Source organism: Sardina pilchardus, chromosome 16 (assembly GCF_963854185.1).
Source record: "Sardina pilchardus chromosome 16, fSarPil1.1, whole genome shotgun sequence".
In the NCBI taxonomy this organism is placed as follows: domain Eukaryota; kingdom Metazoa; phylum Chordata; class Actinopteri; order Clupeiformes; family Clupeidae; genus Sardina; species Sardina pilchardus.
In genome coordinates, this window is record NC_085009.1 from 14,293,458 (window position 1) to 14,321,192 (window position 27,735).

Below are 27,735 nucleotides of genomic sequence, written 5' to 3' on the forward strand. Positions count from 1 at the left end.
TGGGCCCTGACCCAATGTTTTGTTTCCCCTAAGGATGTTAGGGTGGATGGCGCGGAGTTGTCTTGCTCCTTGTAATAGTGGCCTGACTGGAATCTGACTCTAAACAAATATTCCGTCGGTCTTATTTTAGGATTTGCCCACATAGGACCTCAAGGGATTTGTCTAATCAAGGCCACTAGAACCAGCGCTGGCACAGTGGCTGCAGACTTCAAAAGCCCTTATTACCTCTGGGAATGGTGATCTTAAAGTCGAGCTCCTGCTCCTCCAGGTGGTAGAGGGCCACCTCCTGTAGTCGGGCCCTCTCCAGCTCCGACAGACTCTGGATGGGCACCGGCTGCAGTTTCACGCTCTGGCCCAGCATGGTGGTCCACGTGTGGTCACCCTAGGAACAAACAAACAGTTTGACCCCTTAGAATTACAGTACAGTATAAGCTTCTATCTGACATTTTTGTTGAAGTTGAGCTATTGACATATTGTTATTCTGTGACAACTTTATGGAGGTGAGGTGACATTTTGGACGTTATATGTAAAGAGGCATGTTCCACTTACCAGTATAACTCTATGGAACTCTAAAACATTGAAGCTCAATATTTCAGAACTACTCAGAACGCAGAACCTTATAATTCCAAGGGTATGATCTGTAGCGTAGACCATTCCTATATACATGTATTTTTGTGTGTGTGTGTGTGTGTGTGTGTGTGTGTGTGTGTGTGTGTGTGTGTGTGTGTGTGTGTGTTTGACTCTCTAGCGTTACATGAGGGTTAAGACTGTGTCCCGAAGAGATAGAGACAGATTATTTTTCATACGTGCTCATTTCCCTTCCACAAGAAGGATTGAAATCTGATTACAGTTTCAATTTACATGAAAGGTTGTAGATTAAGTGTTACCAAAAATGTTAGATTGTAATGATGAAAGTGCAGGTCTGAGAAATGACGGAGATTAAAGTGTAGATGCTGCCGGGAAGGATCCTCCTTCAGCTGATCTCAGACATGGTGTATTCATTTCCTCATCTAATGAATGTTTTTGGTTCTTTAGTGATTGTGACTGAACAAAACTCCTGACATTTTTATGCCTCTAGGGAATAGACTTCTCTCTGTCTCTCTCTGTTGTAGGTGCTCGGGGCCGCTTTGTTGGAGGTCTTCGACACACACACACACACACACACACACACACACCACACACACACACACACACACACACACACACACACACACACACACACACACACACACACACACACACACACACACACACACACACACACACACACACACACACACACACACACACACACACAGTTGTCATGTGTGTTGCGGGGTTATATCACTGCTGAGATTAATTTAGAATTACAGTTTTTTACAATCACTTTGCTACTATTTTCAGAACCTTGATGTCATTTTTCACAACTCTAGACACAAAACTCACAACCAATGATCAAAATGCACATTTTTCAAAACTCTAACCCTTTTCTCAATTGCTTGGATACAATACACATACAACTTAGATCATTTGTTCATTCAACAAAACTCACCTGTTCAATATGATACAACTTAACATCAAAGTACTACTATTTCAAAAGGCAATTCACACATTACATTTCAAATGAGCGTCTATTCATTTCCTTACAATGATCTAACTATCAATTGATACAACTGCTCAAAATGATAAGTAACTGTTGCATTACTCTTATGCAGTTGTATGGAAACACGAAACAGACAGACACACAATCTTCCATGTTTACTGCAAATCATGAAAGTTTCAAGATACCATAACGAGATTCACTGTCACCAATTAGCGTGGAGCATGAACCAATTAGACTACAATATCCATGGATGTAGCCTAATATTTTATATCTTTATATAAAAAATATATATTTTTTTTATATTTTATATTTTCATCAGGCTGTATTTCATAGCTAATTATTTTTACTTTAATTCAAATAAACCTATGTTGTGATTGTACTGTAGTGTTTTGCATCAATATACTGTATTACAAACTTTGATCAATGATTCCACTGTCTCTGTAGTATTCTCTTTACTACTGCAGTACTTTTACAGAGATGTGTTTACTGTACTGTTCCTGTAGCACCATAATGAAACCTGTATCACCTATTTTGTTCTACAATATCTAATGATTGTACGAACAATGACACAATGAAACTATCGGTTGCTTGTGTGCGGGTGATCTATAGTTATGTTTCAGTGGTATTTCACAGTAAATTTGTTTTTTGAACCAATGATTGTGCAATTGCAAGATTTCTTTGAAGATGTGAATGTACAATCCAATGTTTTGAACATTAGAGGGCCTGTGTTACAAGTGATAACCGTTTTGAGTTTTGTGTCTAGAGTTTTGAAAAATGACATCAAGGTTCTGAAAATAGTAGCAAAAAGTGATTGTAAAAAACTGTATCATGGATCACGAGAACACACTGTAGGTCTTACGCCAGGCACACACTGTGATTGGGCCAAAACCCTGTCCGATTCGGCATGTGGCTAGAGGGGGCCCACCACACCTTAGAAGATGTAACAATCAACATTCCAGCTCCAGCCTAATCCGATCGGATGTCTGGTTTGTCCAAATGTTTTGTTGGCTCTATTGCAGTGTGAGCAGTCGAACACACAGTGACCACAAGAATTGCGTCTGATCAAGTTACGTGAGCCACAATGCCGTAACAACTGGATGTAACTGGACACAAACAACGCACTGCGTGAAAGGGAGAGTGACAGCACTACGAAGAGAGTTACGATCAGAGTGGGTGATTCATGGCGAAAGGTCGTTAATGGTCGCCATAATTGCACCACCCCCTCCTCTCGTGGCTGAAGCATTGTGTTTGAGCGTCTGGAGTTGTTTAGCGCTATAGTTTGGGGCCACTATGTGGTCTGTTTCCCATACAGAGTCAGGGTGGAGAACAAACGCTGGAGTTTTTCTGAGTGCAAACACTGGATGGACAACTGGAGGACTCTGAGGAGTATTATCAAAGGCCTCATAGGCAAGTCCCACCATCCAGTGGCCATCTTGGTAACCACTTTGGGCAGTTATTTCAGAAGATCAGGCTACTCACAATAAAGTAGGGGGCAGGGTATGTGTAGACAAATACCATATTGGTATTTATATGGGGGATTCTTTGCTGTGTCTCCTCATTACGAATTGTAGAGTATGCTGGATCAAAATGCCTTTAAGTATGTACATGTGTGATACTGTCTAAAGTTGTGAAACTCTTTTATAGGCCACCTGTCCTGACCTCACGAACAGGACCTGCTTTGTGACACTGGTCATAAATCACTAGTCAAATCTTATTGCACTGCCCCGATTCAGTGAACTCAGTGATTCAGAGTCATTGTGTTAAGTCAATGATAGCTGGTTTACTGCAGCTGTAATGTGTGATTTGTTTAGAACTCCATCAGCAATTCCACATAATGATGATAGCAACATTTACATATGGCAATGTTTTTGCCGCCATGTGGTAAGCATGTTTTGGACTTGACTTCCAAAACATATTGTTGAAATATTATTCATAAAGGATTATGAAACATTTGAAAACGTTCGCTCATGACAAAGAGGACATCAACTGTTAGGGGAAAGGTCATACATCACCTAGTGTGCTCTATACTGTGCCCGGTATTCAGCTTTGGCTTCCTGCTGAAAGTGTGCCAACCGTATGGGCTCTAGAAGGTCGTCATCTCATTACGGTCTCGTGATTTCTCAACAACTTTTCTGCATGTTGTTTTTTTTTTCTTCATTAAATTCAGTGGCCATTTGCTATATGCTTTAGAATGTGAAGCTTACACTCTCAAAAAGGAACTCTGATGTCAATGCTATATAACAATCAACAACAAAAGCGCTATAGCAACTAAAAGCGCTATACAAATAAAGTACTTACTTACTTACTTACTATATCAACAAGTAGAGTTAAACGACAATGGTTTGCATGGAGGAGAACAAAAAAACTATCTGGTACTTAACCTTGGAGTCCTCGCAATCTAGTTTTTGCTTAGACTGATTTATCCACTTGACATGGTTTTCAAACAGAGGCAGTTTTGCACGTTCACTGTTTAAACTTTGTTCCAAATACAAATCTATTGATTGAGGCGAGGAATTGACTGTGCTGTGTATTGCATCGCTGCTGTATATATCAGCTAGGAAAGCTGGCATAGCGTCTCTGATGTGAATACTGATATGAGTGATTGGGCATTAATAGTGTGTGATGGTTGCCAGACGTCTCCAAAAAAAAAAAGGACTGTCCTGAGTTTATGTTAAAATGGCCAACTATTTCACTTTAAGGACTAAAGAGTCAATTCACCATACACTGTTTGTGTTCGGAGATAAATTAAATGTGAACGCAGTGCTTGGAGTACCAAGATCACACTGGAAGAATTTCATTGGCTACCTTTGATCCAGAGCCAACTCAAAGTTCAATTAATCAGTATTTTTAGCTTCGGAAGAATCTGGACTGATCTACACTGTTGACTGTTAGGTATGACTGCCAACAATTTAAAAACACTTGTTGATAGAGGACAGAAGCTGAAACTCTTGAGCCCTGCGAGTGCCAGGAGATAGATATTGCCATATATGACAAAGATTCCGGAAAGTTCTCTAAGGCTCTTATCAGACTACCGCTATGTAAAATGTGCTAAATTAATCATACTTAGAAATCAGAGTGCAAAGTGTAAAGTCTGTCAACTTGTAACAGTTGTATATCTATCAGGTGACATACAGACACTCTCTCTCTCTCTGTCTGTGTCTCTTTCCCACAAACACACACACACATACACACACACACACTTGCGTGCACAGACACACTCGCGCGCGCGCACACACACACACACACACACAATCAGGAACATTCATCCTGAAGAAAACATCAGTAGACGTAAGTATAACACTCTAACCCCCAACCTCTATAGAGCCTGACGTGTGTTCATTCCAGGAAAAAGAGACGTAGAAATGGACTTGTAAGGGCTGTTGGATATGATCTGGAGCACAATAGCCCTTTTTTGCTCAGCTGTCATGCACTTCTCTGTGTGCCGTTTAGTTGTGGGCAAACGGTGTAACACTGTAAGGAATCAGAATCATGTGTTGTGTCCTAGATGAAGCCCGATAGTCATAAACACACTAAGAACAATAACGCTTAACTCTCATTCACTCTGACTAGGCACAAAGGTCAGCACACATGAATAAAACTTTGGTGATATAGGGAACTGTACTGTGTAAGCCTGCTGATAGATAGATAGATAGATAGATACAGTACTAACCTAATATTTATTTTAAGTCTATGGCTATGTCTATGTCTAGTAGATATAGACTATGGCCTATCGCTATACTGTATCTACTGTATGTCTGGTAGTCGACTATGGTCTATCGCTATATCTATGTCTAGTATATAGATTATGGTCTATCACTATATCTATGTCTAGTAGACATAGACCATGGTCTATGTGTATCAGATCCATTGTATGATTAGGTTTGGGTACAGGTAAATGTACTAGCAACTAGCAAATTAAACCACGCACATCCTTAATGTACACAAAATGATCTTACACAACATATGTTAGGCTTTACAAAAATGCAAAAGACATTTTTGTTTTGTGTTAGCATATACCTCCAATAGTCTCTAAGACATAACATTCAACAGGCAAAAGTTATGCCCCAACAATTACAACTCCATTTCAGCACCCAACAGACACAGCAATGACTAGACACAATAAGAGACAGAAAATACAAATACAGACTGTACCTGGTGACTGGGGGTCTGGCACCGGTGATCACAGGCGCTCACAAACAAGAGTCAGAGCTGAGAACCAACTCCAAGAGTGTGGGCATGTGAAAGAAGAAAGCCTCCTTTGGCAATGTGGCATCCAAAAGGGCAAACGCGCACACCACCGTCCAGCAAGACAGAGATCAGCACTTTTAATCTGCTGCCCCCTGACGTTGCTCAGAATGAAGCAATGCCACTGCCAAGATGGGACTCGGTAAACACAGCCAGATTGCTCGGGATGGGAGGAGAGTGAGGAGAGCCGAGGAGGAGGAGGAGGAGGAGGAGGAGAGATGAACAGAGGGGGAGGAGAGAAGTTTGAGGGAGGGAGGGAGAGAGAGAGGAAGGGATGGAGGGAGGGAGGGAGAGAGGGAGGGATGGAGGGAGGGAGGATCCAGACATAGTGGCTCACTTTAACGAGAGCTTCCCTTCATCCTGCGCGCCTTTGCCTGTGCCTCCCACTAGGAGACCACGGTGGGACAATGCTCACATGCAGAGAGAAAAAATGGATACTCCCTTCAGCATAAACACACACACACATACACACATGCACGCGCACACGCGCACACACACACACACACTTACACACTTACACACACACACACACACACTCCATCTCCCTCTCCCTCTCTCTCACACACCGGTATGTATGCACTCTTTCTTTCTCTCTCTCTCACTCTTTCCCTCTCTCTCACACGCATGTACACACACACGCACACACATGCACGCACGCACGCACGCACACGCACGCACGCACACACACACACACACACACACACACACACACACACTCTCCATCTCCCTCACTCTCTCTCACACACACACACAGACATGCACGTATTTCCCTCTCTCTCTCTCTCTCTCGCACATACACACACACACACACACACACACACACACACACACACACACACACACACACACACACACACACACACACACACACACACACACACACACACACACACACACACACATTCCTAAAATATAAACAGCCTGTATGATTCTTTCCACCCCCTTCCCGAGCTCACAGCATGCATCTGGTAGGTGTAGTTTCTTTTGTTAGTGCACCACATGGCCTCTGATCACTATCTGCAAGAGTATTGTTATTCTTTGAGATGCCATCCAAAAAGGGAATGCATTTGAGCAATGCACTAGCCATTCACTCTGTGCTGCTGAATGCCTAGATGGACGAGGATATACCCCTGATGGCAGAGTTATGTCCAGATGGTCTCAATAAGAATGTGAGCACATTCATCCTTAGGTCTAATGCACTGCGGAACTGAGGAGAGAGAGAGAGAGAGAGAGAGAGAGAGACAAAATAGATGGAAAATTCCACTTCTGGCTTCCTATTGCACCGAATGCCAGGGGATTGAGCTCTAGTCCTCCTCAGCTGTAGGAATACAAAATTGAATACACAAAAGCAGTAGCAATGGTAGTAGAATCGACCATTTTTGCTTAGCTACATGCAATATATATATATATATATATATATATATATATATATATATATATCCAGAGATTCCAATATATATATATTTTTAAATAAGTAGGTGAGCTTTATACGTACATGTTATGTAACGTAAGCATGTTGTACGTACATGTGTACGTGTGTGAGAGAGGGGGAGAGAGAAAGAGAAAGAGAGAGAGAGTTCAGCAGAGCTCTCCTTGATGGATCGCATCAAGCCTAAATGCCATAAGCTTTTGTTTGGGCGCTGCTCTCTCACTCATCTCATTAGAGCCATTAGAGTGCAGAGGGTTCCTCATGCACCGGCCGCTTGGGAAGATTACCATCCGGCTTCCCATGCAAACCCCATTGTAGTCCCTCACACAAACACGGTGCCCAAAAACAAAGTCTGCCCAAAAAACAGAGCGTGCCCAAAAAACAGAGCGTGACCACAGGGCATTTTCACTCGAGCGTTGTAGGTTTCAAACGTGTAAACAACGAGTTTCCAGTTTAGAGAGAGACATCAGTATGCGTACAGTTTCTCAGTGTAGCGAAACGTAATTATCAAGTTTATTATGTTTCTGGGTTCCAGGATGCCACATTCATAGCAAAGGGGACTTGGTAGTGCACATACCAGAAATACCAGAGACATACATGTGTGCACTTTAGAGTGCCCGAGTCCACTTTAACTGCCTGCAGTTTACTGCCCTTCTCATTTCGTCAGGCCTGACATGCACTCCAAATGCTGACCGGTGGCATCTGCAACTGGTCACCGAGGACTCATCCATTACTCTGCCACCCAGCTCATCCGATTTTCCACGGCCTGTGCGGGATTGACGGATGACGGAGGTGTTGAAGCGGAGCGAGACGTAGTTTGGGACTGGCACGCATCGCTCGGCATGGGTGGCCAAGGGATGGTTCTGTTTCTTTCCTCGGAAAACCTCATTTTTCCAGCTTTACTTAAAACCTACCTTACACTGACAAGATTTGGGAAAGATTCTTGAAAGATTGTGTAGTCTTTTAACTAATGCCCCTCATTCAAGCTGTACTCAAAAGACTACAATCTTTCAAGAATCTTTCCCAAATCTTGTCAGTGTAAGGTAGGCTTTAGCGAAATGAAAAAAATAAAACATGTTGTTGTAGTTACAGCACGCACTGTACTATGACATTTGCCTGTTGTTGTGCAATTGTCTTGAACACATGCTGTGACGCTATAGCCTAGGCTACAGCAATGAACTGCCGTCATTTTCAGTAAGGTGAGTGTTTTGTTAATATGAGTTAATATGATACACCCCCCACCATCACCCACACACGCATACACACACACACACACACACACACACACACACACACACACACACACACACACACACACAAACAGACACATACACACACCAAATGATTAAGTGTTTACCGTCCTTTACTGCATTCTGACCATGAGTAGGTGACGGACGGGAAAGCTCTACAGTTTCATTCTTCTGACCCTTGACCTTGTGACCAGGTCGCGCTCATCCTGTTTTGCCCATAGGACAGGAGAGCAGCTTTGATGACGGTGAGTGATCCCCCGACCCCGAACATGTATGATCAAAGCTGACTCAGTGCGGCAGGATGGAGATCAGTCCAGCATGTGCCGTTTCAAAGTGTGAACAGCTACATTTCGCACAAGAACATATTTCCTGGATGCACACATGTTGGCCTACTATAACCCCACATATCTCAGTGGATGTTTTTTAGAAAATATGAAGACTGAAGCAATCTATCCTCAACAACTCAAATGTCTGATGAGAACTGCTACAGCTTATATTATATAAAAAAAACCCCCACCTTATTTGGTCTGAATGTGCTTAGTTAAACGTGTTAGCAGACAGAGGTTGTATTTTTATCAGTCCAATTTTTTATGTTTAACATATTTCAAATGAATATAATGACCGTTGTCCAAAAAAACATCCATCTCGGAGTAGAGACGAGATGTCAGTGGTAATATGAGCCGCGTATGAATGCGCAAGCACCAGCGGCGGGAGCCAGAGAGGCTCACCGAATATCCAACCAAGATGTGGAATTCAGTTACTTCCCCTCCAAAAAACACTCAGCCACGCAAGTTCAACAGCAGCAGCTCAACACTTAATCCCCGCCGACGGTACCACACTGATATAAAGCAAACTCTCTCCTTTCAGACGGATATTTGGAATACGTTAAACCTTTGCCACGCTCAGAGTAGAGGTCAATGACCGATCACTTTGACCTTGGCCGTGTTTCATTTTTTGAGGCAGCAATTTTAGACAGTCATGAAATTATCAGGCGGCTTAGAGCGCAATAGAGCCTCAACAACAAATAAAGATCTTTAGGTAATAGCGGGTGGTTTAAGATCCCATTTTCATAACAATTGAGGATTTTATTCTAAAAACATCAAATGTGGTAGAAAAATTCACAAAGGGGGTCTGGTCAGATTTAGAATTGTAAGCACCTCAGATTTGGCCCCTGGGGACAAAATATGGATTTCATTAAGTGGGAAAGGATGGAAAAATATTTATCATATTTTACCTTAAATCAATCAAATTCATTTTGAATTGAAAACTAAACTTATTGGTGCTAAACTGTGTATTTATTCAATTTAATATATTAATATAATAGTCTACTATAAGAGCCTATTCACACCATAATACTATTATTGATTGAAAAAAGAGTACACTGGGCAGGCACACTGAAAACAAAATAGTAGATAGGCCTACTACACACAAAGGTAGTATAATGAGTTAGGGTGCAATGAACCCAAGATTCTGTTTTGGATTCTGCCAATCATGAGCTTTTTGAGTGGATTTGGATTCTGCTGAAACATCCTATGCAGCGAGGCCGTAACCATAACACACTTTGAGGGGCACATTTAAGACTGTACCATAGGAGCACAATAGAAAGTAAGGATATTACGTAAGGGCTAATATGTTGTCCACCGGACATTATCACAAAATAAGTCCAGACAGGGCGAACAGGACCAGGTCATGCTTCATCCTGACGGGACACATTTTCCGATAATGACCGGTAGCCAATACATTATCCCGCTGAGAAAACAAATAGTTTGCCAAACAAATTAGAACTTGACAGTTTCAGGTGTTGCATGCCAACGTCTAACTTGATGACTTTCCATTGCAATAGGCGAACCAACTACTCGGAATGATATGAAAGACATGAATCAGAAGCACAAAATCCATTGCTACTGACAACAGCAGTATATTTTGGAGCAGTCATTATAGTTTTAACAGAGCCCTGAACGTTGGGAAGGCCCATTCATCTGACTGGAACTTTCTGCAACACTCCGAAGAGGTGGTAAAACAGATCAAAACATGAACAAGTCAGACCATACCTAACTCAATATGCTACCCAACTCCGGATACAGGCCATGGTCATCTCATTCAGCAAAGCCCTCCTCCAGCCTGGATGTGAAACCCTTCCAGTTGATCCAGAATGGAGCAGCACATTTTTTTTTCTCTTTTTAAAGGCTGCCTTGGATCCCAGGGGCCAAATTCAAGGCTCCTACAATTCTAAATCTGATCAGACACCCTGAGTGAGTTTTTCTACCAAATTTGGTGGTTTTATCTCAAAGTAGTTTTGTGCTTAACTGCCCCACTATAATGGAATGCAACAGGACCAAAACTCAAAGTTACAAAAGTGAATAGAAGTAACACAGGTTAACAGGCCCATGACCAACAACAGCTAAGGCTAAAATAGACTAAATAGGCTACCAGAGCGATGCACACATGTGTAGAACTGATCATTGACTGTTTCTGCTCATTGACTTTATCGCCCCCTACAGTCCCACATTTGCAGGTACAAGTGAGACAACTGAGCTGTTTCTCCAAAGGTGTAAAAATGATCAATGTTGATTGTGGTTGTAGGACATATTGAGTTTTGAATGTTCAGAAGTCAACTGGCCAACTGGTTAAAATAACACAAAACATGTCCTCAGTGATAGAGCATACTGAAAATGTAATTTTATCCTTACTTCTAATATAAATTATAACATAAATCTGAATACATGTAGCCTACAGTACTGTAGGTCAGTTTGGGTTTGGGTTTGTGAATCTTGTAATTGTAAAGATGGAATAGAATAGTGTGAGTTGTGGTATTGTGGTATCCATGATGGGAACAATGTTATGTAAGACCTACATTTAACCAAAGTTGCATTGTAACTTTCAAAACAAAGAATGTATACACGACTATCTAAGTGCTAAATTACAATAGCCTATGTAAGGAACTATCATAAAAAGCTGCACTTGCCCAAAAACTAACTATTGTATCACTTAATACAGCAGTCACAGTCACAAATTTGGAGGTTTTAGTTGAGTCTTGCACAAATGCGCAGTTTGTTTTCATTTTACATTTAGAGGGAAAGGTTTCATACAGTTTTTCACAATTGCTAGAACACCTTTTTCAGAACTCTTTACCTTTTTCTCAAAACTGTGAACACAAAACTCATTTCTCAAACTACATTCTCGAAACCCTTCAATCTTGTTGCAAAACTGAACAATCACCTCAAAACACTTTTAACTTTGCTCAAAACTAACTAATGGTCTCAAATCATTGAACACATCAGGCAAAATTATACTTCTGCAGAGCAGTGATAAGACAATACACCAAACAATGGAAGACACAGTTTTCAGGGCAGGGTTTATGGCTCCTGGAGGAATTGTATTCATTCTAATTTGAAAAATAAAATATCACAATGAAAATAAAGAATAAGGACTTATATCACTCTCTACTCATATCCTCTAGCCTATATGAAGATATAAATCGTATAAATTTGTTTTGTAAGTGAACAGAAAGACAGACTGATACTGTACTGAATATGATTTGTACTGTGATGCCACAGACTCTGATAGTACTGTAAGTATGCAATACTGTAATATTGTATTGTGCCTAAATTTAGACTTACTTGGACATCCCGATAACTCAGCTCTTTCACTCTCTCAGAGTTGAGCTCAAAGGGTAGTAAGTGTGTAACAGTGGATGTTCAGTGATTACTGTACTGTATGATAATGGACATTTACGCTATTTCTCTTCAGTAGTCTGAATCTTTGGATTATTGACGCCACAGAGAAACCACTGATGTTGGGTTGGACCATGAAGTCCTGCTTCTCTCATTGGCATTCCATGAACCAGAACATGGTCAATGGTTGTTGCCCAAATATCATCATTTACAGTATTGCAACTCTTGGGCTCTGTCTTTCTCTTCATCCTCTTCCTCCTACCTGCACCCTCCTCTTCCTTGTACCCCACTTCTACTGTAACACACACTTGTTGTCCCCTGCGTCTCTGTCAACTCTGAACTGACTTATATTGGTTGTCACATCATTAGACAGAAGTGTTATCAATTTTGAGTGGTAGTGTTCAAATGGAGACAACTGTGCACTAATTGTGTTCAACTTCTGCATTGTTTGGTTATCAATATAATTAAGAAGTGCATCAGAATGCACAATGTGTTCACAGTTTTGCAAAAAGGGTTAACGAGTTTGGTAAAATGGGTGAAATGGGTGAAAGTAGTCTATGGTTTTGCCAAAAAAGGGAGCAATTCAATAAATGTGTTCAGACATTTGAGAATTTGATTCAGAGAATGGGGTTTAGTGTTTGAGCAACTGTGAAAAACTGTAATGAAAATCTCTAAATGGAAAATTTCATCTAACATAGTGAACATAATCTGAGAGCAACGCAACACAAGAGGAGTTGTGTAATCACAAAGTAAGACATTCAGATGACGGGAAATGACAAGTAATTGATTTGGTCTCTCTTCTTTTTGCCATCATCACCTTATGCCCCCCCCCCCCCCCCCCCCCCCCCTCCACTCCCCGAGGGGTGGCACAGGAAATGCCACTTATGAAAACATCCATAGAGGATGCCATGCTTCTCCAAACAGGACATTCCCCACCCATCATCGTTGCCCTTCCGTTCCGCTCAGCCACCATAGAACCTTATCCAAACCACATCTTGTGCCATTGATATCCAGAAGGCCAGTCCCAAGTTTGGGGAAACGTTGATAAGACCGCTCCAGAAAGAACTATAGTATAGTATAGCTTCTATAGCGTGTCTACATTATGTAACTTTTGTATACTGCATATTGTCATTTGGTTTTGCCTTTGTAGATCTCTGTTGCTCAAACCTTTCCAATACTTGGCTGCATTTAACCAACACATGGATGCCAAATGATCTCAAGGCCCAACTGCATGTGCAATAGTTGCTAGATGCACATTGTGGAGTATTAGTGGGGTTAACTAAAGAATAAATACATTTTTTGGAGTTATCCATTGCAAAAACTGTCTCTGGTTTGATTGATTTAAAATGTGTTCAACATTTACACTCCATCTTGAATGTTTAGACAGAACCTGCTGGTTTTGCACACCTTCTGCCAGTGAATATATAACCGAATTATAACTGATTGAAGCTTATGCAAAGGTTACACCACATTTGTAATACACCGATGACGTCTGAAGCGTTTTTGAGCTTCTCAGCTGTCTCACAGTTCAAACTGTCCTCAGCGTAGCATCTGCCGCACAGGCCACGCCAGAGCTTGATGACCGGTGGTCCAGATGCCTGGGAATAACGCCATGTCACTCTCAAACAGTGCCGTAACCTCCAGTTCATTCCCACCCTCGAATCAACTTAAGCTGATCTGTTCTTTGAGGGCCAGCAGTGAGATTCTGGTGCACTGGCTCGCATTCCATTCGTCAGATATGAAGACTCAGGAATGAAAGGGGGAAACGCTCACAAATTCTTTCCCCTCGTTGCTGTATTAAGACCAATTAAAATCATAGTTATGGAGAATAGATCCGCACATTGCAGTTGTAGGTGAACAGCCTGCACTCCTCAAATGCCCCTGTGATGGGCAAGAACCAGGGGGATCAAGGTGCTAGAAGATGTGGCCGTAAACCTCAATCACCTCAACCTTCTGGCTACTGCATTCATCTATTTAGAGGAAAGTGGGAGCTAAAGAAAACACAGAAGGAACACATTTTGGTCCTCCGTATTTTCAAGGGAGAATTGAGAGGCTGTTTTGTAGCTTATGTTAAAAGGCTTAGGAATTAGCAGTCACTGATTGTCCACAAATTATATTATACAATAATAGTAATAGTCAAGCACAAAATAAGTGATTTTCTTATTTACTAAGAAAAATCTTCCCTCCACCTAGGATATCTGTTTTGTGTGGCTTCCGTGACCATATGTCATACAAATATTACGCAACATCCTAATCCTATTGCCAATGTCGAGGTTTTTGTGTTCTTGAGTGGTGCTATGATATAAGAAAATCCAATTATGTAAGGCAGATAAATCCTTCAACATACTCACTGTACTATATGCTGAGGGAACAAGAAGTAAGCTACGGTGTCAGCAAATTCATACCATGCTGATGTGGATGTTCCATACGCTGCTTGTTTTAGTCAAAACTGTATTAGTGCCACCATATTTATAGTATAACATTGCTATAAAGTTGCCTTCTCTTCTGCGACTGCATAACAGTAGTCTCAGCTGAATATTTCGGTTGCATTTTTGTGTGTGACACAGGTTGTGTGCAGTCCCGTCTGCTAAGGTTTCCCCTCTGATTTATGTACACCAGGAGGTTTAAAAGATTGCTGGTTTCTTACTTTGTGGTTTTACTGTCGTAACTCAATATATGAAATTCCCAGATGAGAACGAAGCAGAGAAATGCTTCATGCTTCATTCCAATTCCTGCACTTTACATTCACTGAAATATGAACAGCAAGTCTGCAGCTGTTGTTATGCATGTCGGAGAGGAAAACACCATCTTCATTTGATGCAGTGATGTAACATTGTATAGGTTGTTTTCAGCATTAAAAGACAGAAGTTTGGTGTCACGCAAAATGTTTGTTTATGATAACAAAGCCTCATCACTGCACTCTTGAAACAAATGTGTTGAAAACAACACAACTTGTGTTGTTTTTAAATACATCTCTCAGTCAGGATGGTGACTTGTGAATTTGTTTCACAATATATGTTGAAAATAACACAACTTGGGTTAAAAATAACACAACGTGCATTGTTTTTTTTTAACACATGCATGTGTCCAGATAGGGACAACACATTCGTTTTAAAAGTGTGAGCATGCACTCTAAAAACCACCTTCCTTGATGTACGGCCTTGATTAAACAGAGAAAAGATGTTTGAGTTTGCCCCCCCTCCTTGGTCTGATCACTGTGATATACTGTTTCCCATCTGGCCAACATCATGTGCACACAAACAAGTAAATGGTGGCAACGATGAATCATTTATAAAGTTTCAGCAAATCAACTTAAAATGAAATTAGCCTAAATAAATAATTTCTCATCTACAAAGAGTTTCGAGCCCTGAGTGTTGAAAAGCCGCAATAGATGACAACAGCTCGCCTCTCACACGCCACACTGTAACTCTTGTTGCGTGACCCTAAAGATGACCACAGTGCAGCAATTACAAAGTACTTCTTCACGTCTCCGACTCTCCCATTCATATTTCCCCTCAGACATGTGGCTGTCATTAAACTTCACATCATCCAAAGACGTTAGGCAATTGCTTATGCACCAGACACATATTACATCGATTTTTCCAGTCGAGACATTCCCTGAGGATCACCTCAAACGCTGGTGAATTATTGGGAGTGTAAAAAAATATTTATTCTCTTGGATGTGCACCTAGCCACCTAATCCATCAAAGCGCATCAGCACCAAGGGCCCCCACATCACTGGTTGTTGAGCCAAATCCATTACACACACTGCGTTTATTTTTGTTCAGTAATCAGCAGCCAAATGGCTCTTCTTACTACTTTGGTAGAAAAAAAATATTGAAAAGGGTTCCAGGTTCATTTTCTTTATCTACCACTTACTGTGTAAACCAGCGGGGACTGAAGCTATCTCGGCTGGAAGTGACTGAAAATTCTCCATTCCGTCACAGATTTCAGGTATTGTTATGCAATAAGAACTTAGTGCAAACAGGCATTTGAGATAAAGACATGGTCTAAAGTTTAAAAAAAAACAATACATGAGCGTTTTTTTAATGCAGGGGTGAAATGTTATAAGGAAATATATATATATGTCTGTGTAAGTGGTTGCTGTGAATTCTGAAACATGAGAATGTGTAGACTCATGAAAGATTCATAAAGGCGCATGAGTTTGCTAAGTAATTACATTTCTGTGGCTGAACGTGACCCATTCTCTGACAGTGCAGGTAACCCCCTCTACAATATTCATGGTACACTTACATTAACCAAGTAAGGAACCCAGACAGAACTATGATGTTGGATATATGATTTTAGCAAGTGCTTCAAAATGATCACATTGATGTTAAATTTGAAGAACAAACAGTTATAAACATCCATAAAGTCAAGATGCTTAAGATTACCAAGCATCTCTGTCACATACTATGGAGTTTTGAATGGTCTTAGATGATTGATAGAGGAGGAGATGATGGCAGAACTCACCATATAGTAGAACTGCATGTCCTGGCGGACTGGATTTTCTATCTGCATCATTCTAGACGGGGGTCCATCCGATCCCACGTAGAATAAAACCATAACAGAGCAAACTTTTTCTTTTTCTCTCTCTCTCTTTCTCTCTCTTCCTATGTCTGACCTCCCTTGCACTTGTTGTCAGCTTTCAGGATCTGAGCTCTTAAGCGCTAAGATCAAAATCCACCTTCGCTTCCTTCCTGGTAGCACTTTTCAGTCTGCGTTTCTCTGAATATTTAAACATGAGAGTCCCATCCGTTTAGAGCCGAGAGCGCAGAGAGAGGAGAGCTGCCTGCATGTGCTTCTGGCTCTCACAGGTCACTGTTGTTCCTCTGGCTTGATGTTGAGCACTTCCTGGAGCGGGTGGTGCATGTGCAAATGTATGAGTGTGTGTGTGTGTGTGTGTGTGTGTGTGTGTGTGTGTGTGTGTGTGTGTGTGTCTGTGTGTGTGTCTGTGTGAGTCCTGATAAAAGCCAGTGTCTTGCTGCTGCAGCAGCACCAGTGGAGCAAGCTCAGTGCAGTCTGTCAGCGACAGGAAATGTGCCTGTGGCGACTGGGAGCCGACCATGTGAGGTCCGCAGATCCCGCCTCTTAACGTACGGATCAGGAAAATAAATAGGACATCTGCAGGATCATCTGCTTCTCTGCAACTGTTTTAAATACAGTATTCATTTCCTCCTACTCCATGCATTTGCATTGATCAGTATCCTTATTTATGTGTTGTTGTTCACTGAAGACGTGCACCATTTCTCAAGGTGAAGTGCAGTAGCCATTACATTGTATATCAAGTTGAGTGGGGCCATAAGCTTGGCCTCAGCTGGATTTGTTTGACCTTTCAACTTGACCCTCCAGGTTAAGGTCAGAGATAATCCTTACACTATGGTCACAAATTACGTTCTCATAATCCTCAGAACACAGCAGGTGGTTTCAGGACTGATTTCCATGGTTTAAGGGAGAAACTTTTTTTTGGCAAAAACTAATATGTGAGGTGGGTTTGCCCACGGTAATCTGTAGTACCTCACTGACTGTACAAACTCAACACGTTCAAGTGCATCTTTTGTCCAAGAGGGTGCAGTATTGGTCCATAATGCGCTACAAGGAACGCTCTTACATAAGTTTGTTTTGGAATAAATAATGGGTTGTTATGACTTCCTCTCATATTTGTACTCTTTTTTTTCTCAGGGCCTTTTGAACTACAGGAGCACTTTAGGAAAATCAAGTGTGATTACTGTACTCTCGTTGCTATTCTAATCTCCTTTTTTCTTATTTTTTTGAAGACCCTGCCTCTTTCAGTCATTTGTGCAAGGCTTTTACCTCATTACATAACATGCACTGACCGCTAAATGAATGGTATAGTGAAGAAGTCGTCAGTGGTTAAAGCAAGAAAAATTACTGCAAAGAAAGACATTACACAAGAAAAATAATTTATTTTATATCTTTATACATTAGCAAGGTATAGCTGCTTTTTATGTCTCACAGCTACATTTCCTTACTGTTTTTGTTGACAGATATTTAATAACATGTTGAGTTTTTAAATATGTTCTTCCAATGATAAAAATAACAAAAATATAATTCCCAGTTAATATCTCACTAACCCACCCTCCTTGCTGCATGTCTACACATTGGGGTAAAGATTTATTTTTTCTATAAAGCTTATCTGTTTTGGCAGATTTGTTAGAACATTGCACAACAAGAGAGCACTTTGTGCTATTTCCACCTCTTAAGTACAATTCTATTTCTGTGTTAAATTCTTCTTCTATAGATTCGGTCAAGTGGGACTCACCGTAACGTTTGCTATATACATGCTATATTTCGCGGCTGTCATAGAATTCTGTCCTTTAGAATGTTCATGATAGCTTCACAACAATCATATAATCATTTTAAAAAGCTTTCATCCTTCTTTGATTCAGAGGTTGCAGAAGGTTCATAAAGCATTTTCATTCCCCCCTCCCCCTTCCCACCTCTTTTATCTCATCCCCTTCTCTTCTCTTCTCTCCTCTCCTTTCCTTCTTAGCCTTTCCTGTGTGCTACACTCATGCGGGACAACAGTCCCATTGGGAATTATAAATCACTCCTAAATGCATCCCTGGGACTCTCATCTAGGAACACAGAGGGAGGTGAAGGGACAGGCAAAGAAAGAAAGAAAGAAAGAAAGAAAGAAAAAGAAAGAAAGAGAGCAAATGAAAGAGTAATAGACAAGGCTGGCAAACCCAGACAAGGTCCTCTCACGTCAATACACTCATGTTTCATGGAAACACAGCTTGTTTTAAAAAGCCTTTTGTACCATTAAATGTTCTCTCCCCCCTCTGATTCTGAAAAAAACGGCACACAATACTATGATTAATCAGGCAGGTCCCTATGTCATAATAATTATAATGTTTACTAACACAAGCCAGGCCTTATGGATTTTCAAATCATTCTTTGAAATGCCACAGCTGGCCTACTGGGACGGTGGTCTGCACAAGAATAACGAATAACAATATTTTGAGGATTCCTTTCCCCCCATCAAGGAACGATGTTTTGGCTTCTTGTAGAGCTCGTGTGCATGTCTGTATTCTGTTATTCAGTTTGTGCATCCTATACCGAACACATGCACAAGCGTACTGTTTCCTCCTCTCCCTCTCTCTTCATTCCTCTTTCTCACTTTCTCTCTGTTCCTCTACCATTTCCTGTTTCTTCCGTGCCTTCCTTCATGTACTGTACCCATGAACGTGTTGTTGACAGTAAGAGAGGCTAGCACAGAGTTCACAATAGCAGTTATTGGAGAGTAGTTATCATGTAAAAAAGAGACTCAGCAGACTCCTACGGAAGTGCAATACCAAGGCATTTCAAACACAGGGCTTCATGCCAGATCACAAGGCAAACAAACACTGTGCGCCAGCTTTTTTGTCATTTTCTAAATAATTAAAACAAACTTCACAGAACTGAGATCAATTAAGTCTTTGTTTCTTTTTTCTAGTCCTCTTTTAGAATATTCTGGAATATTCTGGAATATTTGAAAAGGAAAGTCAAGGCGTTCCTAATACTGTGATTTTCCTTTTTTCGTTGTGGTATTAACAGTCAAATCATTTTCAGTGGACGCTTCCTCTCTTAGACACTAGATGGCGCTCTGACTCAATAGCACCAGGATTCTGTCTTCTTCTGAGTCAAAAGAGTCTGAGCAGTTCATTGACAGAATCCCAAATAAGCATGGACGGGTGTGAAATCTCAACAAACGGATTGCAAGTACCAGTCAACACCACATAAGATGGTGAGACCAGTAAGCTACATGTCTAATCATTTTTGCTTCAGGTAATCTGCTTTTAGTGTAAGAGATGGCAGCTTCCTGAATACACATATAGGCCTACTGTAACTCTGAAAAAGCATGTTCTCAATCCAGCTCCTCGGGCAACTCTGACCTGACCTGGACCTGGAGCCATTTTGTATAACACTCTTGATTTGTTGGAGACACCTGACGGAGCTACATCAATAGAATTATGATTACACTGACGACAACCAGGTGTGTGCTTAGAGATTGACAAGAACTATCAAGAACTATGTTCCATGCAAACAGCCTCAAGGAGCAGGATCCGTAACCCGTGTCCTAAACCCATCCGTAGGTGTGATTGAGCGTGTGATTGGTGCATCTTCCTGTAAGCAAGAATACTCTCAACAAATAAAGCAATGAATCTCTAGAGCCAATATCTGGGTGCAACAACGACTTATGATAGCACCTTTGGAGGGGGGCGTTAAAAGAAGAGGGGAGGGGAGGAAAGGAACTCAAAAGCTTAAGCTGACTGTTCAGGGCCAGCCTCGCTTGTCCTCCTGGTTTCTCTGTGTGTTCAATTGTATGCTCTCTATTTTTAGAGACCTGGCACACTTGGACCTATCACCATATTGGGTCTCCTGAGATTTGCGAAACCCCTGAGTGAGTCACCCCCTCAGACAGTCTTTGGACCGTCTCAGCGTCCAAACAAGGAAAACCCATTTCCTGCCCACTCTCCAGCCGGAACCTGTTTCCATCTAGCCCTGATTAACCTTTCTTGGTCCACTGTTTTGAAGTGTTGGCATGGCAGTTCAGTTCAGTTACAGTTTTGACAGTTCATGATAAAAGTTTGGGCTTCTCCTTATTAGTGTGTTCAGTCACAGAAGTTCACACAGTGTACTGAATTGCCATTGTTTGGCAGTATGGGGAAGATCCATTTGTTATCAGGTTATCAGGTGTTGCATATTGTGTTGGGGTGCTTTAATCCAAAGAGTGTGACGATTCCTTCCATATAGGCAGTTTCCATTGGCCACAAAACGTACAATTACGCACAATCATTTTGTGTCTCTTAGATTAAACAGATTTGTAGATAAGTTAATGAATGTATGTATAGCTTTATACAGATTAACTGATATCCAAAAAGACGTGTATATGGCATTTTCTTTTAGTCTGACAAAATAATAGATATCTGTTCTGTACTTCCTTTGACTGAGAAAAGTGCTTTATCTTTAAGGGGTTTTGGGGTTGTTGCATCCTCGCACACTTCATGGAATGTGTGTGAAAACTTGCTTGATTTTTGTGTGAGATGCATAATCCATTTTTTTTTTTTTTTCAAGCAAAAAAATCTCTCATTTCCTTCTGTCCTGCAGGCACAACATTGATTCATTTGATTTTGGCCACTTTTTGGGCAATTTTGGTCCTTAAAGTGTATAGTTTAGTACCCTAATATTACCACGGCAGATGTTTTCAGTTCTATTTTTAAAAAAAGACTTTTGCATGACTTGCTGTGTACATTCTCAAGAGAATCAGAAGGGTGACTAATCGATTTCAAAACTCTTCCATCGAACAGAAGATCCATCTACTGGGTAAATGAAAAACTCTCCACCACTATGGAAAACATTAGCCAGTGAAATGGTGAAATCAAAAAAAAGCGATGAACACCGGTGTTTCATATGAGCATCCAGACTTTGTGGATTCCTAACAAATTGTTCTTTTTTTCACCCGGTCGAGCGCAACACGGGGACACACCTTCAGAATTCAGACTCGGACTCGTTTACAGCAGCAGGTGTAAGGTTGCCCTTTCAGTCCTGGAGCGGTTTGGACGGACTGGTCACTGTTGAGTCTGGGTCCAGCTGGGAGAACTCGGTGACGCGGCGCGCCAGCGGGTTTGTGCTCTTCAGGAGCTCCATGGCGGAGACGCGCGTTCCGCCGCTGGACTTGCTGCCCTTCTTCTGCAGCAGCGCCATGAAGTTCTCGTTCCTCAGACTGGACCTCGGCGTGCTGCCCAGCGTCATGGTCCGCAGGTGGTCGCTGCTGTTGCTCTTCACCGGCGAGATGAGACTCTGCCGACTGCCAAAGGAGTCCACCGGCTCTTTGCGGCCAAGAACCTTTCGCTTGGACCTGAATGAAAACGATAAATTGTTAGTGCAGTTCTTATTAATGGGCCCTTGGCATCACTATACTGTATGAATGAATGTCCACTCGTATATGTCATGTCCATACACTCAACACCAGGGGGCACAAGAGAGCTCACAACACTCTACTCGCCCCGAGCTCTCTCATAGGCTTTTGTGAGAATGTTACTCTGCTGTTTGACTTGATTTTTGTTGGACAGCTGCTTTTTGATCGTAATGTGAATGTTTACTTAGCGAAAGGCTGTGATCACTTGCCTGCTGTCCACATTATTGGGACTATTTTCACTAGGGGAATTAAGAACTGTTTTTTTTTATTATTATTTCTCACACAATCTTTGTGAGAACTGGAATTACTTTTCTGTGCTGGCCAAACTTCCCAAAAGCACACTAATTGGATTCTGACCTTTTGCCTTACAATTTATTGGCTCTTGTGTTCAGACTTCTTGTTTGTTAATAATTGAGAACTCTTTGGTTTTCAGAGTATACTTTGAACTGTGCTTTGAATAAGAGCAATCACTGAGGATCTTTGCCACAGCCTTTGCCTTTGTTGAACTTTGAACAAATGAAACTCTGCTTTGAACTTTATCCATTGTCTGCAAGCGCGCCTCCCGTCTGAGTTCAGGCACACATACATTACAAGTGTAGAAGCGCGTAGCTACGTATATGTCTGTAATCAGTTGTGCGCCGTACCGGTGAATGATGGTGAAGAGGTCCTCTGTGGTGTGAGATGTGGGAGTGGGAGTTAAAACATCATCTTCTGTCTCCTCAGTTATATGTAGCTCATTCTTATCTCCGACGGAGCTGTTTGCCTCCATGGGGCTTTCTGGGATTTCTGGGGGGAAAATAGACATAAATTAGGCAACACTGATGATGTAAAGCAAGTAAATATCATTCACTACTATCTGAATAAAGCAGACACATGCATATGCAATTTAGGAGAAAAGCACATAGTTCATCTTTAATAGGCAGTTCAACACTGCAGCTCTTTGACAATATCATAGGGCAATTCCATGGAAAACTGGAATTTTTGTCACGTCCATAAGGCCAGTGAAATGCCTTGGTGTGAATGATAACATATATTTTTTTGTGCATTTTCTCAAGTACATTCTTCAGCCAAATATAGCAAATTGCTTAGATTTCATGTAATTATGGACATGACCAATTTTTTTAAAAAATCTGTGGAATTGCCCTGTATTAAACTTGAACAAACCTGTCACTGTTTCAACAGCCAGTATTTGTACATCTGGCAGAGGAGTGGATTCCTTTGGAGTGTCAGCCTCAACTACCGGGTTCTCGACTTGATGAACGTCCTCGGGTTCGGACACAGGCTCCTGCACGCTGATCGGACATTCTGATTCGCTGTTGGAGGGAGGAAGCGGCAGGCTCACAATTCCGTTGGTCTGCGTGGAGGACGGCGACGGCAGCAGAAGGACGCTGGGCTTTTTGGGCACGGGCGGGGGCACCTTGGGCCTCTTCTTATCTAGCTCAGCCAAGCACGAGATGGTCATGTGGCTGGGCAGGGTCTTGCTCCTGTCCTCTTTCTCGGGGCTACTGGGGGAAGAAGGGAGACCCTCCTCCTCCTCGATGGGGATGCCGTGCTCCAGATCCAGCTCGGGCAGCAGAGCGGGGAGATAGGACTGGGACTGGTGCTCCTGGCTCGCGTTCGTCGGCAACGGGCTCACGGGGGAATGAGGCGGCCTCTTGGGCTTGGGCTTCCTGACCACCATGTAGATGTTGCCCACGGGTATGGGCCGGTCGACGGGAGACGCCGGAGGGGACTCGGGCGCCAACGGGGAGGACGAGGGGGACTTGAACATCAGGTTGACCGGGCGCTTGGGCAGCGGCGGTTTCATGGCCACGGGCGGCTTGGGCGGTTTGGGGTCAGGCGTGCAGGGGGGGCTGAGGTCGCGCCCTTGCTCCTCCTCGATGATGTCCGAGGCGCCGTCGGGGCCGTCCTCCAGCTCCGAGCGGCTGACGGAGCGCAGCCGGATGTTGCGCAACTCCATCGGGGTGACCACCACGGGCAGCGCCGACTGACTCGGGCTCAGCTTGCCCGGCTTGCTGGCGGCCGACGTGTCCGAGTGACGGCGGCCGGCTTTGGGCTTGGGCTTGACGGACGACAGGTCCAGCTGGGCGCTGGGGAGCTCGAAGGACAGACGAGAGCGAGCGGTCTTCTCCCGCGGCGAGGTGGCCGGCAGCGAGGACTTCCTCTCGGGGATTTTGGGACGCATCTTGCAGCCCACGAACGAGGGCCCCCCCGCGTTGAGCGCGGACGGCATCGTGGGCGTCGGAGTTTCGGACTGACTGGAGTAGCCGCTGGACGGGGACATGAGCCCGGGGGGCTTATTAAACGGCGACACCTTCACCTCGGCCTCGATGGAGAGCTGGGACGGAGACGTGGCGCGGGAAGTGGAGTGCGAGTCGAGCGACTCGGAGCTGCCCTGCACCTTCGTGCACTCGATCACCGTGGTGCCCGTCGCCGTGCTGGAGCCCGACAGCGAGTGGTACGCGTCGTTGTTGTTGTTGTTGGCCTTCCACTCGTTCAGCGGCCAGTGCGCGGGCAGCGCCAGCTCCCGTTCCTGCTCCGGGACGCCCTGCCCCGCTGCGGAGGAGGAGGAGGAGGAGGAGGCGGCGTCCGGTTCGGAGTAGCCCCGCGCGCGGTCGAGCTCGTCCTCGTCCGGCCTCGTCTTGACCGCCATGAGGAACTCCGGGTGGTAGGGCTCCTGGAGGTGGTGCTCGCGGGGGATGTGGAGGCTCTTGGGCCGGCCCTCGCGGAAGTGGCCTCCTCTTCCTCCTCCTCCTCCTCCTCCTCCTCCTCCTCCTCCTCCGGCGGCGGCGGCGTCGCTCAGGTTCTTCATCAGGGAGACGCTGCGCACGGGCGGCGGCGGCTTCTTCTTCTGCTTCTTCAGGGAGATGCTGCGGGAGCGCGTCCGCAGGCGGCCGTCCGGGACCAGGTCCGGCGCCGTGCCCACCGACATGTTGTCCGTGCTGGCGCTGTCCTCCGAGCTGCCGCTGGGGTAGTGGAGGGCGTAGGTCTCCCCCCCCTCGTGGGGCGTCGTCGGCCCCCCCGCCGCCGCCTGCGCCGAGTAGACGTACACGTTGTCCGCCGAGCAGAAGGAGCCGGAGTCCGCCGGCGTGGACAGGGAGCGCTCGCGGAACCTGAACGCGTTGGAGCGCGAGCCCGAGGACCTCTTGTCCGGGTCGACGTTGTGTCCGTAGCCGTTGCCCGGGGCGGCGGAAACCGCCCCCTCCGTCTCGTGCCGTCGGGCCAGGAGGCCGTGGCAGCCCGAGTGTCCCCGGGGGTGGTGGTGATGATGTGCGGACGGCTCGTTGATGGAGGCGAAGGAACTGGAATGAGAGCTCGAGCTCACGGACAGCCCTGAGTAGGTCTGGGAGGGACACAGCATTCCTCCTCCTCCTCCTCCAACTCCTCCAACTCCTCCTCCAACTCCTCCTACTCCTCCGATGCTGCCTGGTTTGGAAGGGGACTGCTTGGCCATGGAGCCAGGTGCTAGGGCATAGTTGTAGGAGTCGCTCCAGGCCGGGGAGAAGGTGGAGCCCTTGGGTCCGTTCCAGGAGGTGCTGGGGCACAGCAGGGTGGCCTGGTCCATCATGCCAGGGGGCGCCTTGGGGGAGGGGGGCACGCTGTGCTCCAGGTCACTCTGGGTCTTCCTCAGGGCCAGCTGTTGCTCCTCTGAGACCTCCGTGCTGGGCTGCAGGGAGCGCGGCTGGGAGGAGTCCGGAGAGCAGGCACCCTGGATCAGGTCAACACCCAGGATCTTGCCATCACCTGCAATCCCACATGTACAGTAGTAGTGCATGAGTATACTGTAGCAGCTCATCGCATCAAGGGACAACATTCATAAAATACGGTAGACAACAACAGAGAAAGCTTTCCTGTATGCCTTGCAGAGTCAGATTGGAGACTCCGTACTGTCACACCTCCTTTGAAGTTAAGGGATCAGTCCACCAAAACCCTCTCATTTGAGCCAGATTTACTGTAGACACATTTAGACATCTAAAGAACCACCTACTGGCCTCTTCAGTTTAAACAAGGCACAGCACCTCTTTGCCTCTGTTGTCATGATGTGACCCTGAAGGAGCTCTGCAAAGCAAGACTACAGTATATCCATCCACGTCATCCATGGAGAGCCAGACAAACAACTCCCTAAGGATGATGATCTTGCCTGTTTGTAATGGACTTTGTTACATCAAGTTCAAGGTTGTGGGCATGAAAAGACAGCGTTTTATTGGGTTACCAGAGGTATTATAGAATAGCTGCTGTTTGAACAAAAACATCAGAATTTTCAAGAGGTGATCTGAATTGGTTTGGCTATTGATCAGCAATTGGCTTACTAAATGCATACCTCAGTCAGTGATGAAACAGAATGATGAAACTACTACAATAGTAGTAGCGCTCTAAACATACAGATATTCTGCAGGTGTTTGAAGAGTAGACAGTTGGGTACACAGTATTCAATAGACTGTAACCATCCACACTGGAGGAACCTCAAGGGAAATGTAACACCCTTCTGCTTGTGTTTCACTGTCATTGCATTCGCCCTCCCAATGCCAGCGCATCTTTCATGCTTTCATGTACAGACTCTGAGAATACGCCCAGAGAGGCTTGTCACATCTTAGACTGTGTGCCAGCTTCATTCATGAAAATTTCCCTCGCTCTCTCTCTCTCTCTCTCTCTCTCTCTCTCTCTCTCTCTCTCTCTCTCTTCTCTCTCTTTCTCTGTCTGCAGATTTTTTTTTTCTCCCTCATGCCTGTCAGTCCTCTGACCAAAGAAGGGGGAAGAACTGGAAGTTGCCATGGCAACAGCTACCTGTTCGTTATTGTTGGCATGCTGGGTACAGAGTGGCACCTCTCAGGGAATGAGTTTTTTTTTTTTTTTGTTCCTCCCCAGAAAGTCCAGGTTCCGCATCAGTGGAGTTTACAGATCTGACCTACTCCACTGCACGGAGGAGTGTCACACGGACGGGGTGTGTGTGTGTGTGTGTGTGTGTGTGTGTGTGTGTGTGGAGCGAGCGGGCAGTAAACAGGATGGAGGAGCGTGAGGAGGATGCAGAGAGAGGGAGGAGAAGAAGGATGGAGAGACCAGGAGAGAAGGACATGAAGATGAGAGTAAGAAGGAAAAAAAGGAGGAATGATACTCGAGGGAAGGAATGAGGTTTTAGAATGTAGATCTGAGGCACTGCCCAAGTCAAGAAATCAAATGGCAGAAGATTGCTTTGGGTTTTTTTGGAGTTCATGTTTTGCAAGTCATTTGGACCGATCAAAGACGAACAGAAGACACAAATGTCACGTAACTGAAGTGAACAGAGTGAATATCAGGAGACTATTCCAGTGACGATGAAAAACGCTTATTAATAGGTATCAAAGACACGAACAGTAAGGGCAGTTTGCGTACTGTATGTGGGCTAGAACTAATCCCGAGAAGAAAGAAATCTCTTTATTTTCCGTCACCTGATACGTCGATGGGCACAAGCTGTGTGGGCGTGTTACGACCCAGGCGCCAGCGGGGTTTCTCAGCCACGGGGGGACCCAGCGAGGCACTCCAGCCCAGCAGGGGGTGCTCTGACCCGCAGGTGGGATCTCGGGCATGGAACCCTAACGCCTCCGCCTCATCCTCACTGACCTGCTTATTCGCTGGCTGGTGAGAGTAGACAC

General features: G+C 44.1%; 2 protein-coding genes across 5 annotated transcripts in view; both read right to left on the minus strand.

Annotated features, from left to right (window-relative positions):
• Positions 1-17,176, minus strand: part of arhgap36 (Rho GTPase activating protein 36) — a 36,527-nt gene extending 19,351 nt beyond the window's left edge. For 2 of the 3 annotated variants that reach the window (XM_062517330.1, XM_062517329.1), the window contains exons 1-2: positions 16,654-17,176; positions 226-382 (exon numbers count right to left, since the gene is read on the minus strand). In XM_062517330.1, the coding sequence (XP_062373314.1) occupies positions 226-382; positions 16,654-16,746 (250 nt within the window). In that variant the 5' untranslated portion in view covers positions 16,747-17,176. Of the gene's footprint in view, positions 1-225; positions 383-5,734; positions 5,922-16,653 lie in introns of those variants that run through there. The other variant, XM_062517331.1, reaches the window with a different exon arrangement.
• A 907-nt stretch (positions 17,177-18,083) lies between these two features.
• The window catches only part of nhsl2 (NHS-like 2), a 59,823-nt gene continuing 50,171 nt past the window's right edge, over positions 18,084-27,735 (minus strand). For both annotated transcript variants that reach the window (XM_062516231.1, XM_062516232.1), the window contains exons 4-7: positions 27,532-27,718; positions 23,270-25,849; positions 22,750-22,891; positions 18,084-22,045 (exon numbers count right to left, since the gene is read on the minus strand). In XM_062516231.1, coding sequence (XP_062372215.1) covers positions 21,727-22,045; positions 22,750-22,891; positions 23,270-25,849; positions 27,532-27,718 — 3,228 coding nt within the window. In that variant the 3' untranslated portion in view covers positions 18,084-21,726. The remainder of the gene's footprint in view (positions 22,046-22,749; positions 22,892-23,269; positions 25,850-27,531; positions 27,719-27,735) is intronic.